Here is a 22,576-nt window from a genome sequence, read left to right as displayed (position 1 = left end):
CATGATGGCATATAACAATGAAAACTAATCATATATGTAGCAATAATGCTGATGCAAAATACACGTATCACCGTGTCTTCAGCATTGGGGGCTCTGAGGTAGGTGGTGCCGAACACACGCAAAATTGCAATAACAAAGCGCTTGACACACTCGATGGCTTGACTCTCTCGCATAGCCAAATGGTCATCAACTAGATCCGTATTCGAAAACACCGACGAAATGTCGAATTTTCGTTGAAATACATCGGCGTCAACCTATTGTGGCCTTCGATTCTTTCCCTCCACAACTTGCATCTACCAAAAACTGAGCCACCTCGCTTCGGTTGTTTGTTGGTGCGCCATGCCAATAGCATCAACATGTCCTCTTCTTCCTCAATCTCAAGTTCATCGTCAGATGAATCGTCGGACCTCTACAAACACACAAAAGTTGGACTCATTTCATCTACCTTGGAAAAAATAGCGCAGTTGGGCCGGAGACATACCTTTCGGAGATTTCACCGAGCACCTTATGTGCATCATGTTGCGTCACGACTTGAGGAGGACATGGTGGCCGTGGAGGCAGCGCGGCGGCACCGAGCAGGCCGACGCTCGGCGACAGCTCGCTAGACACGCCCGGGAAGAATAGGCGGCGGTGGTTCACTCGCGGCGACCTTGGGGAAGCTTTACTGAGGCGCTGCGCCGGCGGATCTATTGGGGGATCTCGGAAAGAAGCGCCACCGCCGCCGAATCGGTGCATCACCCGTGGAATCGCAATGCTGAAATGGGGAAGGAGTAGCGCAGGCGCTGGTGAAGTTTCACTGCGGCGATTGGTTGTTCGCGCGAGCCATAGCGATAGCGCACTCTCGACCTGAATCATTATTTTTGGAGCGTTGGAGGGCGTAGAATGCCACGCGTGAAAAAAGATTTAGAGCGCGCATAACTTTAACGTGTCTGCTGAAGGGCGCAAATTAGCCACACGCGCATATATCAACGATTATTTTAGCGCAAACACGATATAGCGGCACTGTTAGAGATGCTCTTAGCCGTGAAAATAATTGGCACGAAACAGGGAAAAGAGCACCAAGAACCCGATGAATGCATCAATTAGTGGAAGGATCATTAGAGTCGAGCCCAACCCCAAATTGGGAAGGCCTCGACCAGGCCTGCGCTCACCCAGCCCACCAGGCCCGGCATTCCCGTCATATCCAAAGCCTAACCCTCGCATTCCGCTGCGATCTATAAATAGCACCACTAGGGTTTACCTGCTTCGCCTTCCGCACCCAGCTTGCGCCGCCGCCACCGCTCGCCGCCGCCGCCCGGCTCTCCCCTCAGGTAAGGAGATACGCGTTGCCTCTCCCTCGATCGCACGCCGAAATCTCGTCTAGAAATCTATTTCTCCTTAAATCCGCACCTCCCTAATCTTTTACGGCTCGTGTAGTTTATCAGTGTAAACCGCTCCGAGATCGAATTCTCGTGTTGTTCCAGTTTTGAACGCTGAACAACGGGGGATCCCGTCTCTTTCCGTCTTCCATTTTGCGTCTACCGTCTCGTCTTTCCACGTTGCTGCAGATCTAATGGTTTTCGTTGTTGTTCCCATTGCAGGTAAGTAGGAGGAGCGGCGATGTCGCACCGTAAGTTCGAGCACCCGAGGCACGGTTCCCTCGGCTTCCTCCCCAGGAAGCGCTGCTCCCGCCACCGTGGAAAGGGTATGTACGCGTCCCACATTTTCACCTTTGCTATCGTTCCCTGTTTCTTGGCGTTACTGATGTTCTCTTTGCTTTCCACGCATAGTCTATCTCATTATGTTTTGTAAGGCTGATTGTTTTGGTCTTGTATGTTTTCTTGATTATAGAATTGTTATATCATCATGTAATCTCGTGCCCCTGTAAATAGTAGCAATATCACATTACTATTTCCTAAAATTTCACTGTGAACTGTTGTAGGATTAACTAGTTTTCTGTCTTGAAAATTTCTAGCACACATGTATTTCACTGTCCATATAATACAATCGTAGTACAATTTATTGTTAGCTAGTTTCCACTTGAATCCCTTGTGCGTACTTAATCAGGAGCTTATCTTTATCTGTCTCACTAGTTGATTTCTGTTTATGCAGTGAAGGCCTTCCCTAAGGATGACCAACAGAAGCCTTGCCACCTCACTGCCTTCCTTGGCTACAAGGCTGGTATGACCCACATTGTGCGTGAGGTCGAGAAGCCTGGATCAAGTATGTCTACCATTCTATTGAACTCAGTACAGCTGTCCCTGTTACTAGAACTGTAGAACATGTTCTACTCATCCTGAGGAAGCAAATTGTTATTACTTTTTTTGTAAATAGATTATAGCATGATCAGCAGGAAGCTATACTTACATGCTAGTTAGTTAGATTTACCATGCTATCTGAACACACTGTCCCTGTAGTTCTGCTAGCAAATTTATTTTTTGTGATATGTTTATTCATGTTGTAGATTGGCCTTCTCTTGGGAATTATATAATATCACATGGCTATGATAGTCCTATATATGCATATCATACTTAGCACTTGTGACTTGTATGATTGTAAACTAATTCTTCTCGACATTGTTCAGAGCTCCACAAGAAGGAAACCTGTGAGGCTGTTACCATCGTTGAGACCCCTCCTATTGTCATTGTCGGCCTTGTGGCATATGTGAAGACCCCTCGTGGCCTTCGCACGCTCAACACTGTCTGGGCTCAGCACCTCAGCGAGGATGTGAGGAGAAGGTTCTACAAGAACTGGTGCAAGAGCAAGAAGAAGGCTTTCACAAAGTATGCCCTCAAGTATGACAGTGATGCAGGCAAGAAGGAGATCCAGTTGCAACTTGAGAAAATGAAGAAGTATGCCACCAACATCCGTGTTATTGCCCATACTCAGGTGGGATAGCAATGCCCCTATCCAACTTAGTTCTAAGTATTCTGAAGATTAAAATGTCTGACTCTCCATTTTGTTTTCATTTCTCAATATCAGATTAGGAAGATGAAGGGCTTGAAGCAGAAGAAGGCTCACCTCATGGAGATCCAGGTTAACGGTGGCACCATCGCGGACAAGGTTGACTATGGCTACAAGTTCTTTGAGAAGGAAGTCCCAGTTGATGCCGTCTTCCAGAAGGATGAGATGATTGACATCATTGGTGTCACCAAGGGTAAGGGTTACGAGGGTGTCGTCACCCGTTGGGGTGTCACCCGTCTGCCCCGCAAGACCCACAGGGGTCTCCGCAAGGTTGCCTGTATTGGTGCCTGGCATCCTGCTAGGGTGTCTTACACCGTGGCCCGTGCTGGTCAGAATGGATACCACCACCGCACAGAGATGAACAAGAAGGTTTACAAGATCGGCAAGGTTGGGCAGGAAACTCATGATGCCTCGACTGAGTTTGACAGGTGTGTTATTGGTCTCAGCTCTTGCATATGGCAAAATGTTAATAATGAATTCTGCAGTTGAGTTCATCATTTTGTTCAGTCATCGGCTGTAATAACATGCAATCTATTCATAAGCCGTGAGTTTCAAAATATGAACTATTACATGTGGTAATGATCCTTTTCTGATGCTCTTTCTTACAGGACTGAGAAAGACATCACCCCGATGGGTGGGTTCCCTCACTACGGTGTGGTGAAGGGTGACTACCTCATGATCAAGGGCTGCTGTGTTGGCCCCAAGAAGAGAGTGGTTACCCTCCGCCAGTCCCTCCTGAAGCAGACTTCTCGCTTGGCTCTTGAGGAGATCAAGCTCAAGTTTGTTGACACCTCATCCAAGTTTGGGCATGGTCGCTTCCAGACCACCGACGAGAAGCAGAAGTTCTACGGCAAGCTCAAGGCTTAGACTGCTGCAGATCTTGTCCCATAGTGTTATCAGCCTTTTCTTTTCCAAGTTTGTGGCAGATTGTTTTTGTTCTGGTTTATGCATTGCAATTGCAACTCTGAGCTGCTACTGCTGCGGATGGTTGAACTGTTGAGGTTTATGAATTTTGAACTTGATAGTAATGTTACTCCCATGTCTTCTGTCACTGTCAGTTCAGTTTCTCTCAATGGATTGCCGTTTGCTCATTTAAAAGTTTGCAGTCTGATACTTGTCACCAGGCCTAACCAACCCAGATCATATGCCCTTGAATCCAAACGAACACAAACAATATGTGCTGTCCAACCCAATGCATATTACTTTCAGTTTGAAGTTTGAACCTATAGTTTCAAACCTGGGGCAAATCCATCAGCTGATGCTTAAGGCCGGAGGTTATTACCTTCGGTTGCCAATACATTGACCTCCACTTCCTTTTCCTTGAGCTCCACCTCCTTGGCTCTTGATCGAGTATTGGCCAATCAATCTTGAAGCTTTCTTTTTTGTACATCCTAGTAGTTCTTTATAGCTTCTTCCTTGTCCCGGCGTTTCCGTTTCTTCTTATCCCTCTTCTCGTTTGACATCTTTTCGGCATACAAGTCCTTCAATATGACAACAAAATGAAGTGCCAAAGCCTCACGCTTCATGCTGGCCTTAGTTGCCTTGTACCCTCGTGACCACCCTGCACGTGTGCCTCGTGCTCGACCAAGGTTAGGCACATCAAGATCAATCACCCGTTGCTTCTTTGACACTCCTGCTTCTAAGCAATGCCTTCTTGCAGACCTCATAATCCTCTTGAAACTTGGGACATTCTTTGACCTTCTTCCAACAATGCGGCAAGGTAAATGGTTTACCACCGAGATCAATCTCTATGACCTTATCCAAAGCTTGCCATGCCTTAAAATATACGGGAGAAATAATAAGATGGAAATACATGTATGTATGAGAAAGTTTGAGCACAAACAACAATAGAATGAAGGCCCAAAATTACCATGTCCTTGATGACGACTCCACTTATGGAACGTTTAAGCACATGATCGTGCGTCACGCAAAACTTGTTGCATTCGATTGGATGAACGACCACCTCTTTTGAAAGGACAATCCGTTGCGGACACTCTCAAAGCGGGTTTTCTCAAAGCGTCTATGCTCGTGGAAGTAGTCACACACTTCTTCCAATATGGTCCCCCCTTTTTGCGCATCACCACTAATTGGATCTTGTCCAATTGTCATCCATGCCCCCCATATCATGTTGTCCTCAAGCCCCATGTATACTTTGGTCCTTTGCTTTGCCGTCCCATTTGAGCACTAGAGTTTTGGGTGATCTCGCCCACAAACAATGCCTCATCGTCGATATCGAGTCCGAGCCCACCTTGTTCACCTCCTTGCCACCATCGATCATGTCCTCCATGATACCCTTCTCATCATAGTTTCCTGCATAGCCCGAGGTGGTGGCCGACTGCATTGGGACAAACTACGCCGAGGCAGCTCCGTTTGTGCAAAATGCGCCGGGGGAGGCTGTGTCGTTGCCGCAAAGTCCATCATTGCCGACTACATCGTGGCCGGGTCAAACGGGGATGACATTTCCTCATACAGGCTGCGGGCGCCGGGGAACGAGCTAGCGGGGATCGCCCGAGGGGCCTTCAAATGTAGCATCGGTGACACGTCGGCCGCTGATACGCGGTTGAGGTCAAGGGATGCCTCTTGTTGCCAAGGAATTGCCCAACTGGGGCGACCCATCCTGATGCGAGCTGGAGAACCGGCGCAACACTCCGGTCTGGAGGAGGGCGACGGGTGCATACATACACGTCGACATCGATGAGGTGTCTTTGAATAATAAGCGGCCGGGTAGCGGATGACCCCGAGTTCACTGCCGGAGCCGGTCGCGGCCAACTGTGCGAGCGCGTTCCGATTGAGCATGAGGAGGGCTTGTTGCGCGATTGTGGTGACGAGGGTATCCGTTGTGGCCTTTGAATGTATGGCCGCTAGATGCTTCGTGGCTTGGTGTCGATCCACGGGGACGGTGACATCTTGATGAGGACATCCCTACTACACCACTACCTCCGTCATTGACAAATGAAGATGAACCTGCTGTGAAGCTCAAGTCCAATGAAGTTCGGATTGGACCAATTACAAGGGCTCGTGCGAAGCTACTTAAACAACATGTGAACTTGTTTACAAACGATACTTTGATTGATGAGAACTTTATACTGCCTAAGTCCCGTTACTTATGTATCATCAGGTATCAAGAGGAGACGAGCATCGCACGAGGAGTAGAGGAGCAACTGGACGTGAGGACGGACGTCAAGATGGTCGTGAAGCTGGACATGGAGCTGGACATGAAGATATCTCATGGACGCGCGAGGGAGGAGCGGGAGGCATGCGCGAGAGGAGAAGAAGTCGTCCAGGCCGGCCCAGCGCCCGGTCAGACCGTACGCCAGACCGGCGCGCCCGGTCCCTGGCCCGGTTCAACCGGGCGGCACGCCGGATCCACCCCGGTGCCAATCGGGCGTCGTACTAGGGCCAACCGGAAGGACATCTGCGACACTTCCGGTTGCCGCCCGGTCCCTGGCCCGGTCTAGACCGGCCAGCCCGGCCCCAGACCCGGTCAACCGGGTTCCAGACCGGCCTAGTCCGAGTCTGTCTCGACCAGATCTATTTTGGGTCGGTTATTCTTGTATCTTTTCGACCAGAACTCATCCCGGACGCCTATATAAGTGCCTTGGACGACTCCCTAGCTGCTTTAGACCACGTTTAAGATAAACCCTAGTTCATAGTTGTTTGCTAAGCAAAACTATTGTTCCCCAACTCTCCAATTCGTCGCGATCTGGAGTTTTATGCTACTGAAAGTTTGTGTGATCTGCTGTTCCATTGGGGATTAGAAGATTGCAATTTACCGCTTCATGGTCCGCGGCTACGTGCGCAAGTGTGTGTTGTTGCGAATATCTTGCAGGGTTGAGAGCTGTTACGTTGGCATCAGGAATCAATCGAGAGACTTCGTCGCGTCATACAAGTTATCCTCCTCCTCATCATCATCGATTTCATCCGCTGCTACCATCACGTGTTCATCAACACCCGTCGCTTACTGAGAATATCGGGCAACGCCTTATCATCTTGGTATCAGATTTCCAGTTTTCCTCGGTAAGCCATCCACAATCAACCCCATAGTTGAGTTGTGAGTGTTTTCCTATCTAGAAAAGCCATAAAAAGTTAGGGTTAGGGTTTGCCATAGCCTTCGATTGCACTAATTTCGAGTTTTAGTTGCTTTTCGTAGTTGTTTTTGCGTATCTTTGTCTTCCATCTAGTTTTTAGGGTTTGAGTATCCACCATCATCTAGTGTTTCCATTATCAAGTGGTGTTAGTTTTTGTTACTCCGAGTTCACATAGCGTACAGTGTGCTTTTTCCCAACCATAGACACAGCCTTTCGATATACGTGACTAGGAACTTCCTCAGAAGAGACTAGTTTTTCTGCTCGACAGGCTGCTCGTTAGGTTATCGGTGCTTTGCAATTTCTGTTGGCCGTGTTAGAAGGAGAAAATCCGTCAATTTTTTTACTGTAGCTACAGTACCCGTGGTACAGTATCCGTGACAAAAAAAATAAAATAAAATAACTAAAATTGTGGTGCTAGTCGAATCAAGTGAAGGCCTAAGTTTACTTTACGGCACCCGTAGTTGAGCAATCTTGTGCCTGTCTCATTGAGCTTTGCTAGCGTCTGTCTAGTGCATTGCAACCTTTCCTACATATAGTTGCATTGCCCCATTATATCGCCTTGTGTGAGTATCATTGGTTGTCTACAGTCAGCGCTAGATCTTGTTATTGGTGCAAATAGGTAGCCCACCTACAGCTCCACATATATCCTGCTTTGTCGTGTGATTTGTTCTTATACCCTTGATATTCGCTTCGCTACACCCGTGCACTAGTCCGTCAATCCAAGTTGGTAAGCAATACTAATTCACTTTGGAGCGGTAAGATTTACCTTCCTTATCAGTTTTTGAGTGAGTTGTGAGAGTACCACCAAAGATTTTTGTTTAGTGCACTAACCTACTAATCATGTCTTCTGAGGATGTTGATGTGATGCAGAAAAAGAACGCCGAAACAACAGTTACTTGGCATGAATTTGAGGCACTTCGTGATCATATGCAACGTCAAATACGAGTTGCTAATGACGTGTTGGATAAAGATATTCAGAGTGTTCACTTGAAGGTCGATGAGGCTACTACAGCGGTTAACACCGTTCAAACATCCATGACGACCCTTCAAGCATCTATACAAACGTTGATTAACGCCGTTGGTGAGATACGTACAATGGTGCAACCACAACAACCACCACATGATGATGATGGCAGTGTGCAAGGTGACAATGCGGAAGCTGCTAATGCTCAAGGACGTGGTATTGGTCGTGGTCTTGGATGTGGCATTGGTCATGGTCTCCGTGGTCGTGGTTTTGTCCCAGTCGGAGCCCAACGTATTCCACAACAACAAGAAGATGGTTTGGGTAAGCCCAAGTTCTCAATTCCCAGATTTGAAGGAGGTACTTATGTTGAAGAATATCTTACATGGGAGCTGAAGATTGAGAGATTATGGCGTTTACGTCCTGACTATACTGAAGATAGGAAGATCAAGCTTACTTCCTCTGAATTTGATGGCTATGCATTGCGTTGGTGGGATGGACTTGTTCGTGCTTGAGAAGAAGATGGTGAGCTTCCCATTATCACATGGCGTGCTATGAAGGCGGCAATGAGAGCTCGTTTTGTGCCTACCAATTACTTGCGTTCCGTCTTTGATAAGTTGACCCAATTGAAACAAGATGTGTTAATAGTTGATGCTTACTACATGGAGATGGATATGCTTATGCAGCGTGCCCACGTCCGTGAGTCTCTTGAGATGACACTACAACGATTTCTGAATGGTCTCAGATTTATTATCAAGGGCATTGTGCGTCATCACACTTACGCTACTATGAATGAGTTACTACATCATGCAAGAGAAGCTGAGTCACAGTTGGCTGAAGAACAACAAATGAAGGGCCGTGCTACAGGCGCTGGGCGTTACACACCCCGCGCGCCGCCCTCCATGGCGCCATCTTCGCGCCCTGCGGATGTTCCTACTTCGTCTAGCAAGCCGGTCTCCAATGTGTCCAACACAAAGAAGCCCGTCCATGCAGCAAGTGGAACTAGTTCTAACATGTCGACAGCGCGCAACCGTGATATGCTTTGTCATACATGTGGTGGCAAGGGTCACTTCAAGCGAGATTGTCCTAACCGCAAAGTTATGATCATTAATGAGGACAATGAGTATGAAACTGGAGATGATGTTGATCTCAATGCTCCAGATGAGGATGATTATGACAGTGATGGTTTTGATGCTTATCCTTCTGAAGCTCAAACTATTGTTGTCTCACAGCGTGTTTGTCGAGGGTACTCCTCGGCAATGCCCTCCGATTGGGGCTTGGGGTTGATGGAATCCTGTAGGTTGACACGAGACATCGGTGAACAGACAAGCGGGGAGAGCAATTTACCCAGTTTCGGGGCCCTCGATGAGGTAAAACCCTTACGTCCTGCCTGTCTGATCTTGATTATGAGAATATTGGGTTACAATGGGGTGCCGAAGGTTTCGGCTATGATCTCGTCGAGAGGCTAAGTGCTACGGCGACCTAGCTCTAGACTTCTGGTGGCTAAAGTTGCTAAGATTGATTGTGTCCCTCGGCAGCCCCTCTCATGGCCTTTATATAGGAGGCCAGGTCTTAAGAGATCTGTCCAGGTACGACTAGGTTTACAAAAGACCTAGCTCTAAACTTTCCTTATTCGGCTCCTCCCTGTCTTGTTCTTCAAGGAATCTTCTCCAGCACCGTCCTAGTAGCTCACCTTGCCATCAGGTATCTTTTTGGGTCTCCAGTTGGGCCGTACAGGATAGAGCAATATCAGTTACCCGAAGGGTAATGCCCACGTCAGTGTTCTTAATGTGCAGCCCAATGCATCTACACAACGCTGTAATTTGTTCCAAACAAAGGCACTAGTTGGTCCTGACAAGGCTTGCAATGTCATTATTGATGGCGGGAGTTGTCGCAATCTAGCAAGCAAAGAGTTATGTGCCAAGCTGAAACTGAAGTATCTACCGCACCCGCATCCATATTATATTCAGTGGTTGAGCAACAATGGTGAGATGAAGGTGAGCCACATGGTGTGTGTTGATTTTGAGATTGGACCGTATAAGGATTCCATTGACTTTGATGTGGTTCCTATGGCGGTGTGTCACCTGCTGTTGGGCCGGCCATGGCTCTTTGACCGTTCTGTGCAACACAATGGCCGCGCCAATACATATCACTTGGAGTTCAAGAGCAAGAAAATTAACTTATAGCATATGTCACCGCATCAAATTGTCAATGAGTCTCGTCAGAAGATTGAAGTAAACTTGGAGGATGCATCCATAGATAGGCGAGAGAATTGTAATTTAGTGAGTCTAGAGCTAGGTCGCCGTAGCAAAGTGAGAGAGTGAATTCCTTAGTCTCATTAGCCACCAAACAAGACATGAGAGAATTTAGTGAGGATCCTACAACCATGCCTCTTGTGCTCATGTACAGGGGCACGGTTTTGGTTTCTAACGAGATGACCCCTCTTCCTCTTGGTGTTTCTAATGTTTTGCAGGAGTTCCATGACTTTTTTTCCGGAGGAGGTACCCGTGGGACTACCACCATTGCATGGTATTGAGCATCAAATTGACTTGATTCCCGGTGCTTCGCTGCCCAATAGTGCGCCATATAGGACGAATCCCGAAGAGACTAAGGAGATACAGAAGCAAGTACAAGCGCTACTCGACAAAGGTTATATCCGCATAAGCCTTAGTCCTTGTGCTGTTCCTGTTATTCTTGTTCCTAAGAAAGATGGTACATGGCGTATGTGCGTAGATTGTAGAGCGATAAACAACATTACTATTCGATATCGTCATCCTATTCCTTGTTTAGAGGATATGCTAGATGAATTGAGTGGTGCTGCTGTTTTCACTAAATTTGATTTGCGTAGTGGTTATCATCAAATTAGGATGAAAGAAGGGGACGAGTGGAAAACCGCCTTTAAAACAAAATTTAGTTTATATGTGTGGTTAGTAATGCCTTTTGGTTTGACTAATGCACCTAGCACTTTCATGAGACTGATGAACCATGTTTTGCGTGATTTTATTGGCAAGTTTGTGGTTGTGTATTTTGATGACATATTAATCTACAACCGCAATGAATCTGATCATACTATACATATTAGAAATGTTTTGCAAGTGTTGCGTGATAGTAAACTCTATGGTAATCTTGAGAAGTGCACATTTTGCAAAGATAAGGTCATATTTCTGGGTTATGTTGTCTCTAAGCATGGATTAGAAGTTGATGTGTCTAAAATTGAAGCTATTCAAAATTGGCCTACTCCCATGAATGTGAGTCAAGTAAGAAGTTTTCATGGTCTAGCTGGGTTTTATAGAAGATTTGTGCCCAACTTTAGTACTATTGCTGTACCTTTGAATGACTTGACTAAAAAAGGTGTAATATTTGAGTGGGGCGCAGCCCAAGATAATGCTTTTGATGAACTGAAACAATTGTTAACTTCTGCACCGTTGCTTGCACTTCCTGATTTTAATAAGCAATTTGAGATTGAATGTGATGCTAGTGGTATTGGAATTGGTGGTGTGTTGATGCAAGAGGGTCGCCCAATTACATATTTTTCTGAGAAACTTTCTGGTGCTAAGTTGAACTATCCTATATATGATAAAGAATTGTATGCTTTAATTAGAGTTCTTGAGGTTTGACAACATTATTTGTGGCCAAAAGAATTTATCATACATTCTGATCATGAAGCTTTGAAATATCTGAAAGCCCAATCTACTTTGCATAGGCGTCTTGCTAAGTGGGTTGAGTTTATTGAGTCTTTTCCATACATTATTAAGCATAAGAAGGGAAAAGATAATATTGTTGCTGATGCTCTATCTAGGAAGACTATGCTATTAACCCATCTTGATGTTAAAATTCCTGGATTAGAGGTGCTATGTGATTTATATGCAACTGATCATGATTTTGCTGAACCATACCGCTCGTGTGTTATTGGTAAAGCATGGGAAAAGTATCACATACACGACGGGTTCTTGTTTAGAGCTAACAAACTATGTGTTCCAGAATCGTCTGTGCGTTTGCTCTTATTGCAGGAATCTCATGTTGGAGGTTTGATGGGTCACTTTGGGCGTGAGAAGACGCTACTCATGCTCGCTGATCATTTTTATTGGCCAAAGATGAGGCGGGATGTGGACAGGTATGTGAAGAGATGCATTACTTGCAACAAGTCCAAGTCCAAGCTGAAGCCTCACGGTTTGTATACTCCTTTACCGGCACCTACTACACCTTGGGAGGATATTCGTATGGATTTTGTGTTGGGTTTGCCGCGTACTAAGAGAGGCCATGATTCTATATTTGTGGTAGTGGACAGATTTTCTAAGATGTCACACTTTATTGCTTGCCACAAGAGCGACGATGCGTCGCATATTGCTAACCTGTTTTTCAGGGAGATTGTACGACTACATGGAGTCCCAAAGACTATTGTTTCGATCGTGACGTGAAGTTTATGAGCTACTTCGGAAGACGCTGTGGAGAAAGCTGGGGACGAAGCTACTTTTCAGTACTACTTGTCATCCCCAAACTGATGGTCAAACTGAAGTGGTGAATAGAACATTGTCACAACTGTTGAGATCCATGATCAAGAAGAACCTGAAGGAGTGGGAAGAGTGTTTGCCGCATGTGAAGTTTGCTTACAATAGGGAGGTACACTCTACCATGGAGCTGTGTCCTTTTGAGGTGGTGTATGGTTTCAAACCCATTACTCCACTTGACTTGTTGCCTTTCCCATACATGAGAGAGTTAATATGGAAGCATCCAAGAGGGCAGATTTTGTGCGAAAGATCCATGTGAAGACTAAAGAGTTGATAGAGAAGAAAGACAAGAGCAATGCTACAAGGATGAACAAGAAGCGCAAAGAGATGTTGTTCAAGCCTGGTGATATGGTCTGGGTACATTTTCGCAAGGATAGGTTCCCGAAGCTAAGGAGGTCCAAGTTGCTTCCTCGTGGTGCTGGTCCTTACAAAGTGCTTGCCAAGATCAACGATAATGTCTACTCGATAGATCTTCCAACAAATGAGTTTGGTGTCAGTATTTTTTTCAATGTTGCTGATTTGACACCATATGACGGAGAAGACCTTGGAGCGTCGAGGTCGACGCCTTTTGAAGGGGGGGAGATGATGAGGACATCCCTACTACACCACTACCTCCGTCATTGACAAATGAAGATGAACCTGCTGTGAAGATCAAGTCCAATGAAGTTTGGATTGGACCAATTATAAGGGCTCGTGCGAAGCTACTTAAACAACATGTGAACTTATTTCTAAACGATACTTTGATTGGTGAGAACTTTATACTGCCTAAGTCCTGTTACTTATGTATCATCAGGTATCAAGAGGAGATGAGCATCGCACGAGGAGTAGAGGAGCAGCTGGACGTGAGGACGGACGTCAAGATGGACGTGAAGCTGGACATGGAGCTGGACATGAAGATATCTCATGGACGCGTGAGGGAGGAGCGGGAGGCATGCGCGAGAGGAGAAGAAGTCGTCCAGGCCGGCCCAGCGCCCGGTCGAGCCGGCGCGCCGGTCCCACGGCCCGGTTCAACCGGGCGGCATGCCGGATCCATCCCGGCGCCAAGCGGGCGTCGTATTGGGGCCAACCGGAAGGGCATCTGCGACACTTCCGGTTGCCGCCCGGTCCCTGGCCCGGTCTAGACCGGCCAGCCCGGCCCCAGACCCGGTCAACCGGGTTCCAGACCGGCCTAGTCCGAGTCTGTCTCGACCAGATCTATTCTGGGTCGGTTATTCTTGTATCTTTTCGACCAGAACTCGTCCCGGACGCCTATATAAGTGCCTTGGACGACCTCCTAGCTGCTTTAGACCACGTTTAAGATAAACCCTAGTTCATAGTTGTTTGCTAAGCAAAACTATTGTTCCCCAACTCTCCAATTCGTTGCGATCTGGAGTTTTATGCTACTGAAAGTTTGTGTGATCTGCTGTTCCATTGGAGATTAGAAGATTGCAATTTACCGCTTCGTGGTCGGCGGCTACGTGCGTAAGTGTGTGGAGTTGCGAATATCTTGCAGGTTGAGAGCTGTTGCGTTGGCATCAGGAATCAATCGAGAGACTTCATCGCGTCATACAAGTTATCCTCCTCATCATCATCGATTTCATCCGCTGCTACCATCACGTGTTCATCAACACCCGTCGCTTACTGAGAAGATCGGGCAACCCCTTATCACATCTAGCTTCCGTTTGGCCGCGGCCTTCAACCGGTCCGATCTGGTCCAGCCGCTTCCTGTTCTCGACGCTCCTATGTGACGACGTGAGCTCGACCTTCGACTTGGCTACGATGGTGTCATCAACGGAGATGGAGGCAGTGGGAGGTGCATTGCCCATGGTTTCCTAGGATAGATGGGGAGGGAAGTGAAGTGGAGTGATGTTTGGTTGCCTTAGCATTGCCCATGGTGTCCTAGGGTAGATGGGAAGGGCAGTCGAGTGGAGTGATGTTTGGTTGCCGACTAGTAGACTCAGATTTGGGTTGGATTTAGGTCCAAACAAAATGGGCTAAAATTTGGATAACCCGTCGGGCCACACTTTTTGTTCGCAGCCATGTATTTCATTGGTACTTCCTCGTGTCTTTTTAGACTGAAGGCTCGAGCAGAGCCCGGCTTTAAATTAATGAAGCCAAACCATACAACTGAAGGTTCAAGATACAACTCACACCGGTAGACCGAAGGATAACAAAGATCACGGTCCAACACGGCCATGTGTCGCAACACATGTTAAGCAAACACACATAGTCCAAATACAAGATAAGATAAAGGCAACGAAGAATGCTATGTCTGCATCCTGGAGGAAGCGTGGAGCTCGCGTAGTCTGCCAATAGTCAGCTCCACCGCTTCACGGTTCTGTCTCCTAGCCACTTTCTTCCACACCTGGAGATAAAGAGATATTTTGTATATGCAGTCAGCAGTTGACTAGGAAAGGGTCCCTCGATGGAAAATTTGTTTCTTATCTTCCATAGGGACCAGAACAACGCCGCACAACTAATCCAGTACTCCCTCGTCTCGTGAAAGTTATCGTAAATTTATCTAAATTTAGATGTATTAATATTTTATGGTGTCTGGATACATCTAAATTTTGACATCTAAGACAATCCTGATGGGAAGGGAGGGAGTATGTCGTTTGTAACTCTAAAACCTCGGACATGTTACAAAGGTCTTGACTCTTGTTTTGGGCAAAAGCACCGCTCGCGCACGTTCTCGTCATCCACAAGCTCGCTCGCTAACGCCCTCCTTCCGGCCGCGCCGTTGCTGCAGCTATACTTCGCCGCTGCAGCAGCCTCCTCCTCTCCCCGCGCCACTGTCGCTGTAGCTTCGGCGGCGTCCAGGAGCTCATCGTCGTTGTCGTTCTCGTTCGACGCGGCCGCCTTCGAGGCTAACCGCCTCGACGCCGACGCGCGGGAGTCCACAGCCGCGGGGCCGGGCCGGAGAGCGTGGAAGTATCCTGTCCAGATCAAGAAAAAAAGACAAAACCCTAGATCGCCTATTCCCCAAATTATTTGGCTTCATCCCGGATTCCCGGCGACGTTTGGACCTCTCCGGCTGCGAGTCCTCCTCCGGCTAGCTTTACCTACGCCACCCTCCCTTCCCTAACTGGCTAAACTGGCGCTGATCAATCAGAGCGTCTGCGCCGGGCTACGTAAGTGTCTATTCGATTCCTCCGTCTTTTTAGTTTGCTCAAGTACAGTACATACTAGCTCGAGTTGAGTATTCGATTGATTTTAATCGGGGCAAGTTCTTTGATAAAAGACTGCACAATCGGCGAAGAATCGTACAGTCTGTGACCCAAAGATTGAATGCGGCGGGTTTTGTATGGATTTATCTAGATGAAAGGTTATGCATGGATCGTGGCTCGTAACAAATAGTATATTTTTATTTCTCTCTGCAAAATCCATCGACATGGGCGCCCATTACATACTGTTCATGCATATTTGTGCATCACAGTCCTCTAAACATAGCAGCGAGTTTGATTCTTATGCCTCCAGCTTCCTTTTGCAGAAGTCTAATGCTTTTGCTGCCGGCCGGGTTGCTGCTTGCTAACTTAATCCATCTTTAGCAACATCTCTTTTGTTTATCGTTTCCCGTCTTCAAGTGATATTACTGTCCAATTAACCTTATACGAGTCATCAGCACTGGCACCAAAGCGGGCTTTGTCAACTCATTTTCCCTTTCAGTTCACCCTTTTCCCCTTTGTTGTTGTAACCTGACGATGCTTCATTGCACTGTAAACTCACAACTAAATGAACTAATGTATCACAGACCAATGACCCCAGGAAAGGGAGGGAGGTCAGCAGCCTGTTCTTGCAACACTACCTTTGAGTCCTTGGAGTGTGATGCTTTTGCAACTACTAAGCATTGCCATTTGCTTTTTTGCTTTAGGACTTGAATAAATGACACATACAAATGAGAGCATGGTGATTGATCACAGAAGTGGATCGACCAGGGATCAAAGAGCTACTAACAGAAATATCAAACGCTGCCATGCGTCACCATCGACGATTGCAACTGGGATTACAACTTGTCGCAGAAGGCGGAAGACTTATAGCGATTTGTGGGAACCTAGAATGAATAGATGTGAGTATAATTGAGTAAATTCAGGTTAATGAATTTGTTGCTTCTTCCACCTTCTCTCGTATTGCGTAAACATCAACTTAATTTATTTTATTAGATATAAAGCAATGGTTTGCGGACGCTGCTGCTGACGAGGAAGAATTTGGATACTATGAGCCTCCTGATGAAGTTGCTGATGAGGAAGATCGAATTGTTTCAGACACTCCTTACGTGGAGGAACCATTTGGTGAAAATTCTACTGAGAAAAATCGGACCATCGTCTCGCTTGCTTTATTTGATGGTAATTTTCTGCCGCTATATGCTAATTATGAGATCCAATTTTTTATTCAGCCACTAATTAATAATTCAAATCCCTTTCTTATCCAGGAGATAATAATATGTTATTTGCATGCTCGGGCATAACTCTACCACGCGGGCCTGGAGGAGCATGCATAACAAGATTTGTTACATCAGCACGTTTGGTTAAAGTGTTCAATCTCAAGAGAAACAAAGATGATAATTTGAAGGTTAGTGCTAGGTGCCAATCGCCATGTTTCAACCTTTTGTCTCTGTCCATTCATGCTGTTTTCTTAACATCCTGTGCTAATGTAGTCCCTCTATCACTGCAGATTGCAGTGCGCCTTCCAAGTAATAGAACTATCAATGGGGTTTTGGGACTATATGATGACTATATTGCCATTGTCTCGTCCTTCGACTTACTCCCGGAAGTTCGCCCAGTTAACTTTCATTGCGGGGTTCAGTCTGAGTCCATAACTGCTTCTGGGCGTGCCTTCAATTCAGGCCAGTTGATGTCCTTGGGTCTGCCAAAGCAGAAATCATATCCTAGTTTTGGTCATGATCACCGCGTGGTCCTTTTTCCCTCATTCAAAGAGGTACACTACCGTTGATTTGTATTTCGTTGGCATGCTAGATAATTTGAAATGAATATTTTTTCCCTCGGTGGTTTAAAGTGTCATGTTTTGTCTCCTAATTTATAATCCTACCACTTTACTTTTTTCTAGGCTGCACTTGGAGCATCACTTACTAATTCTAATGGTGACTTTCTTGGGATGGTTCATAAATGCTACCCGCTTGAGACAGGCTCTCTACCGGCGGCATGTCTTCATCGATCCTTAATGCATTTTGGGGTACTCGAGTATGTCTTGTATATCTTATCCAATTTTATTAACTTCCTCTCCTGTTGCATTTCTCCCTTGTAATGCGCATTGGAGCCTTAGGAATTTTGACGCCACTATCCGTAGATTAAAAATAATTTGGCACTTGATGGATACTTGTGTCAGGACCTTATCTCATGTTGCTAATTTAGTGCACTTGCTTCATTGTCGAGGCTAGTCTATTTGTCTAAATGAGGAAGAGTTAACATTTTCTTCAGACTTAAGTATGAACAGGCTACATATACTTGATCCTTTTGACTACCATTGAGCATATACAAGCCTCGTTTCCAAATCTTTACTTTATATGTTGTTTCGTACTTTATGATTCGGTATTTTGTTTCATGTATGGTTATTTACTGTTGGGCTAGTTTTCTGTATTTATTACCACAATGACCTTTCTGTGATTACACAGGAAAGAAGACGAAGACACAGATGATGCAGGTGAGCATGGCTTTATTCTCATAACTACTAATTTGTGCATTGTAGGTCATTTATCCTGTACTTCTCTTCATTATATAAGAAGACATGATCAATGCTCACCACGCAAATAGCTATGTTCCTTGGAATTTGTACTATATTTTGCATCGTTTTCTGATCACTCTTCCCTGACCTTCTCCACTTTAGGCAGCTCAAGTGGAGCAACCAGAAGTAGCAGATGGAAGTATTCCTTGCCTGAAGGCGTACGGAGCGTAGTCCCTTCAGGTGTGAATTATCTTGCAAGCTATTGAATGTTTACCCATTGATCATTGTATGCAGCATTACATGAATATCAATGGGCACTAATAGTAGTCACCTTACAGGATTTTTGAGAAACATTAACTTTCTAAAATCCATGGGCTATCCCATGCCACCACCACTCATGCTTGAACGTAAGCCGTTGCTCTTAACATTGCCGACTTCTTCCTTGTGCAATTTTTGTTGTGGCTATTGTAGCGATAAAAACGTCTTCCTGTAACCAGTGAATGGGAGATTGCGTAATACATTTGAAGATGATTTTGGTGAAGTATCTGCTTGGCAAGGGTACGATTCTAATCTCACGTGTCGCTCTGCGGAGGAGTTCTGGCATAAACTCCCGGTAAAAGTTCATACAAATATATCCCGGAGTGCCGTCTCAGTTTTTTCATTCAAAGGTGATTTAACAGTTATATACTTATATGGTAACTACTTTCATACTCTAACGTGGCCTTCACAAACCAAGGATTAAAGTTATGATATGTAGGGGAACAGATGTATTTTGCATGCACAGGCTTGCTTATAAGTTGGCATGTGCGCACGCCCGTACGTGTGCGCACAACCATGGGCATGCGTACACGTATGCGCACGCGCTCAGTCATTCTGACCTCAGCCAGTTTGGTTAGATCTCGTGATGATCAAGACGAGATTGACAACAACTTGAGGGTTGGTGTTCCTAATCGTATTTCTTTGTCCTTTTAAGTTTCATGTTAATTAACTGAGCTAACCGTACCGTTGCAGATTGAGGTACTTCTTCCACCTCATCAACGCGTCAATGGGACACTGGAATTGTATCATTTAAATTATAATATTGCTATCATCAGCGTTGAGAAGCATTTCCTTGCTGCTCGCCCGGCAAATATTTTCTATACAGTACAGAAGCCATCTAAAAATGTAGTGGCTATAGGGCGAGAAGCTGCAGAGGGATTATTATTGGCCACAAGGGGTGAATTGACTGACGAGCCAAGTATGTTTCCTAGCGAACTTGACTGCGGAGACCTTAAGCTCTCTACTTGTAAAATCAATAAGGTACAACTGGTGAATTTTTCTTTCATTTTTTATGTAATTGTAGCAGGATAGTTGCATCAGAATCTCACTTTTCGTATTGAAACTGTATGTTATACCACATACTGAACTGCTAGATCTAAGGCATTTACAACTTTTCCATTTAACCTGTCTTAGCCTTACATTTTCGTACCAGGTTGGGATTGGAGGCCCCCTTATTAGTTCTGATGACGGGAGTTTGGTTGGCATGAACTTTTATGATGATACTGACAAAACTCCTTTCCTGCCAATGAGTAAAATTGTTGATGTCTTGAGAGGGATTGAACTGCCGTCGCAAAGGTAATCTCTTTTCTGCTGTCATGGTGCTGGCTATGTATGCCGTCTGTGTTAATACAACAAACTTATCGTTGGAAATATGTGTTGGATGACAGAGGATTGAACTGTCCCGTGAACTTGATGGATGGCACAGCAGTTAAGAAAAACAGGTGGCCCGTGCCCGAGCCTTACTGGTATCATCCTCTATTTGATGAGGACTGGGATCCAATTCCCCCCTGTGTCGGAAGAGTTAATCAATAGACGTAATCGTGCTGTTGAAAGTAGATGGGTGTCCTCGTTCTGCTTATGTAGCAAGGATTTATAATAACAGAACGTTTAGTTCTATTTATCATCTATGATACATGTAATCTGGACCAAGTAACTTGTTGGAAAAATCTAATGTGAGCTCTGCATGGCGCTCTGCTAAAGCAAAACTGCTAGCACCTTTTCTGAGAAAATTTGCACTGGTCTTCTTTGATGACAGAAAGTCTGAAGTTGTTGATCACACTCAGCACCTAGCACTGGTTTTCCAAGTACTCAGAGATAACAGATTATCTGAAAATGGAGAAATGTACTTTTGGACAAAAATCAGTTGAGTACCTTGGACAAATAATTCAAGGAGATGGAGTAGCTACTGATCCCATCAAAATCACTGCAATTACTAAGTGGTCCAGTCCAACAAATGTCATTGAACTGAGAAGTTTTCTGGGCTTAACTATAAACTATAGGAGATTTATAAAAAACTATGGAGTTATCTGCAGGCCCCTATTCAATGGCTTGAAGAAAGTGAATTCTTGTGGTCTGAGTCACAAGAACAAGCTTTCAAGCAGCTGAAGGAATGTATGAGACACTCACCTGTACTGGCCATGCATGCCTAATTTCACTAAACCATTTGTACTAGAAGCTGATGCTTCTAGCTATGGTATAGGTGCTGTACTAACTCAAGGTGGCAGACCAATTTCATTCAGCAAATCAATTGGCCCCAAAGCTGCAACACTGGCTACATGTGACAAAGAGGCACTTGCAATTATATAAGCTATAAAAAAGTGGAAGCATTACTTTGCATCTTCTTTTATGATAATCAAAACTAATTAAGAACTCCTGAAATACATCCAGGAACAGAAACTCAATGCTGGAATTAACACAAATTAATGATTAAATTCTTGGGATACAATTACACAGTAGAATACAAAAGGGGAAAAGAAAACAGATTAGCATATTCCCTATCTAGAGTGGAATACAAGATACTGGCTCTGCTTAGCTCAGCCATCCAACCAGCTTGGATCACTGATGTAATATCAACATATGCAAATGATGACAAGTGCAAAGAGCTCCTGGCACAACTAGCTATTAACCCTGATTGCAATCAGGACTACACTCTCAAAAATGGCATCCTCATGTACAAGAACAAAATTCTAGTGGGAAATTACATCCAGATGAATAAAAATTTGATGGCTGCATTTCACAAGTCTGAAATAGGAGGCCATTCAGGGGAGAGAGTCACATTTCATATATTACAACTGGTGTTGTTCTGGCCCAAAATGAGAAAGGAAGTGGCAGAGTTTGTCAAATAAATAAACCTGAACACCTGAAGTACCCTGGCCTACTACAACCACTACAAGTGCCTGATATGGCATGGACCCACATCAGTATGGATTTGGTGGAAGTATTGCCACTTTCTGAAACAAAGATCTTATATATATATTAGTGGTGGTAGAAAAAAATCATTAAGTATGCTCATTTCATTCCCCTCAAGCACCCAATTACACTTAAAGTGGTAGCCAAGGTCTTCATCTCCAACATATTCAAGTTGCATAGCTTGCCAACTGTGATTGTTACAGATATTGAAATATATTCTTTAGCAGCAACTTATGGCAAGATCTATTCAAATCTCTGGGAATTAAATTACATATGAGCCTAGTTCCACCCTCAAAATGATGGGCTAGACAGACAGTGTCAATCAATGCCTGAAAACTTATTAAAGATGCATGGATTTTGCTCAACAAAAAATGGTGCTCTTGGCTGGCAAGGGCAGAATGGTGGTACAACACTAGCTCCCACACATGCAGCAGATGGAATGAGAAGGCGAGAAGCTCAAAGTAACTTTTTATGATGTTGATATTACCGATATTTCTCAGAATGACAGCTGCATCAGCTATAGAAATCCTGTGCTACCATCGCCAAACAGTTGCACCCAATATCCATGTACATGCACACATCCTCCGGTTGGAGATAAGACCACATATGGAACGAAGGGAATAACCTGCAAAAATGATGGGCAACTTTTCCTGTGAAAGATAAAATCATTGTGAACAATCCATATAGCTCATAACAAAACACACACACTAACTCTAATGTGTCATTTATCCTTTCTAGCAAATGAACAGTAGGAATCGCTAGAAAATTATAATTATGCAGAAAATATTACCGAAAGATCCCGAAAATACCATATTTCTAGATAATATTGTCACACATCTTACCTTAGTAATTCACATTTTTTTTTCTGAAACTTGCATACGCGGTGACCATAATAAGCATGAAAATTCCCTAAACTGGCATCTAATGGCTTCAACTTAAGTGGTCAGCTGATGTGAAAATCCTTCTCAGAGGTCAGAAACTTCGTGCCTGGATAAGAAGGGACAGTATTTCCTCCGTTCTATAAAATATATTTTAACTTTTATTAAATTTAGATATATCTAGATGCTAAAGAGTGTCTTGATATATTTGAATTGTAACAAAGTTAAGATAGGTTTTGAGTGGGAGTATATTTTTTCTTTGCATAAAGCACAACTCGCGCACGTGCTAAGCCATCCACACGCTCGCTCGCG

At 44.9% G+C, this 22,576-nt stretch overlaps 1 protein-coding gene across 1 annotated transcript; it reads left to right on the top strand.

Moving 5' to 3' along the window:
• Positions 1 to 1,257: 1,257 nt before the first annotated feature.
• LOC124652318 (60S ribosomal protein L3) lies at positions 1,258 to 3,982 on the top strand. Its single transcript, XM_047191341.1, has 6 exons — positions 1,258 to 1,310; positions 1,581 to 1,684; positions 2,092 to 2,202; positions 2,564 to 2,868; positions 2,962 to 3,371; positions 3,552 to 3,982. The coding sequence occupies exons 2-6, from the start codon at positions 1,600 to 1,602 to the stop codon at positions 3,808 to 3,810; spliced, it is 1,170 nt and encodes a 389-aa protein (XP_047047297.1). The 5' UTR covers positions 1,258 to 1,310; positions 1,581 to 1,599; the 3' UTR covers positions 3,811 to 3,982.
• The last annotated feature ends 18,594 nt before the right edge of the window (positions 3,983 to 22,576 follow it).

This window comes from Lolium rigidum, chromosome 5 (genome assembly GCF_022539505.1).
Source record: "Lolium rigidum isolate FL_2022 chromosome 5, APGP_CSIRO_Lrig_0.1, whole genome shotgun sequence".
In the NCBI taxonomy this organism is placed as follows: Eukaryota; Viridiplantae; Streptophyta; class Magnoliopsida; order Poales; family Poaceae; genus Lolium; species Lolium rigidum.
This window is presented reverse-complemented; position numbering and strand designations above follow the sequence as displayed.

Bases quoted from the DNA above. Each gene is read 5' to 3' on its own strand.
- LOC124652318 (XM_047191341.1), top strand. From the start codon at position 1,600: ATGTCGCACCGTAAGTTCGAGCACCCGAGGCACGGTTCCCTCGGCTTC. The intron at 1,685-2,091 runs GTATGTACGCGT...CTGTTTATGCAG, and splicing joins CTCCCGCCACCGTGGAAAGG to TGAAGGCCTTCCCTAAGGAT. The intron at 2,203-2,563 runs GTATGTCTACCA...GACATTGTTCAG, and splicing joins GGTCGAGAAGCCTGGATCAA to AGCTCCACAAGAAGGAAACC.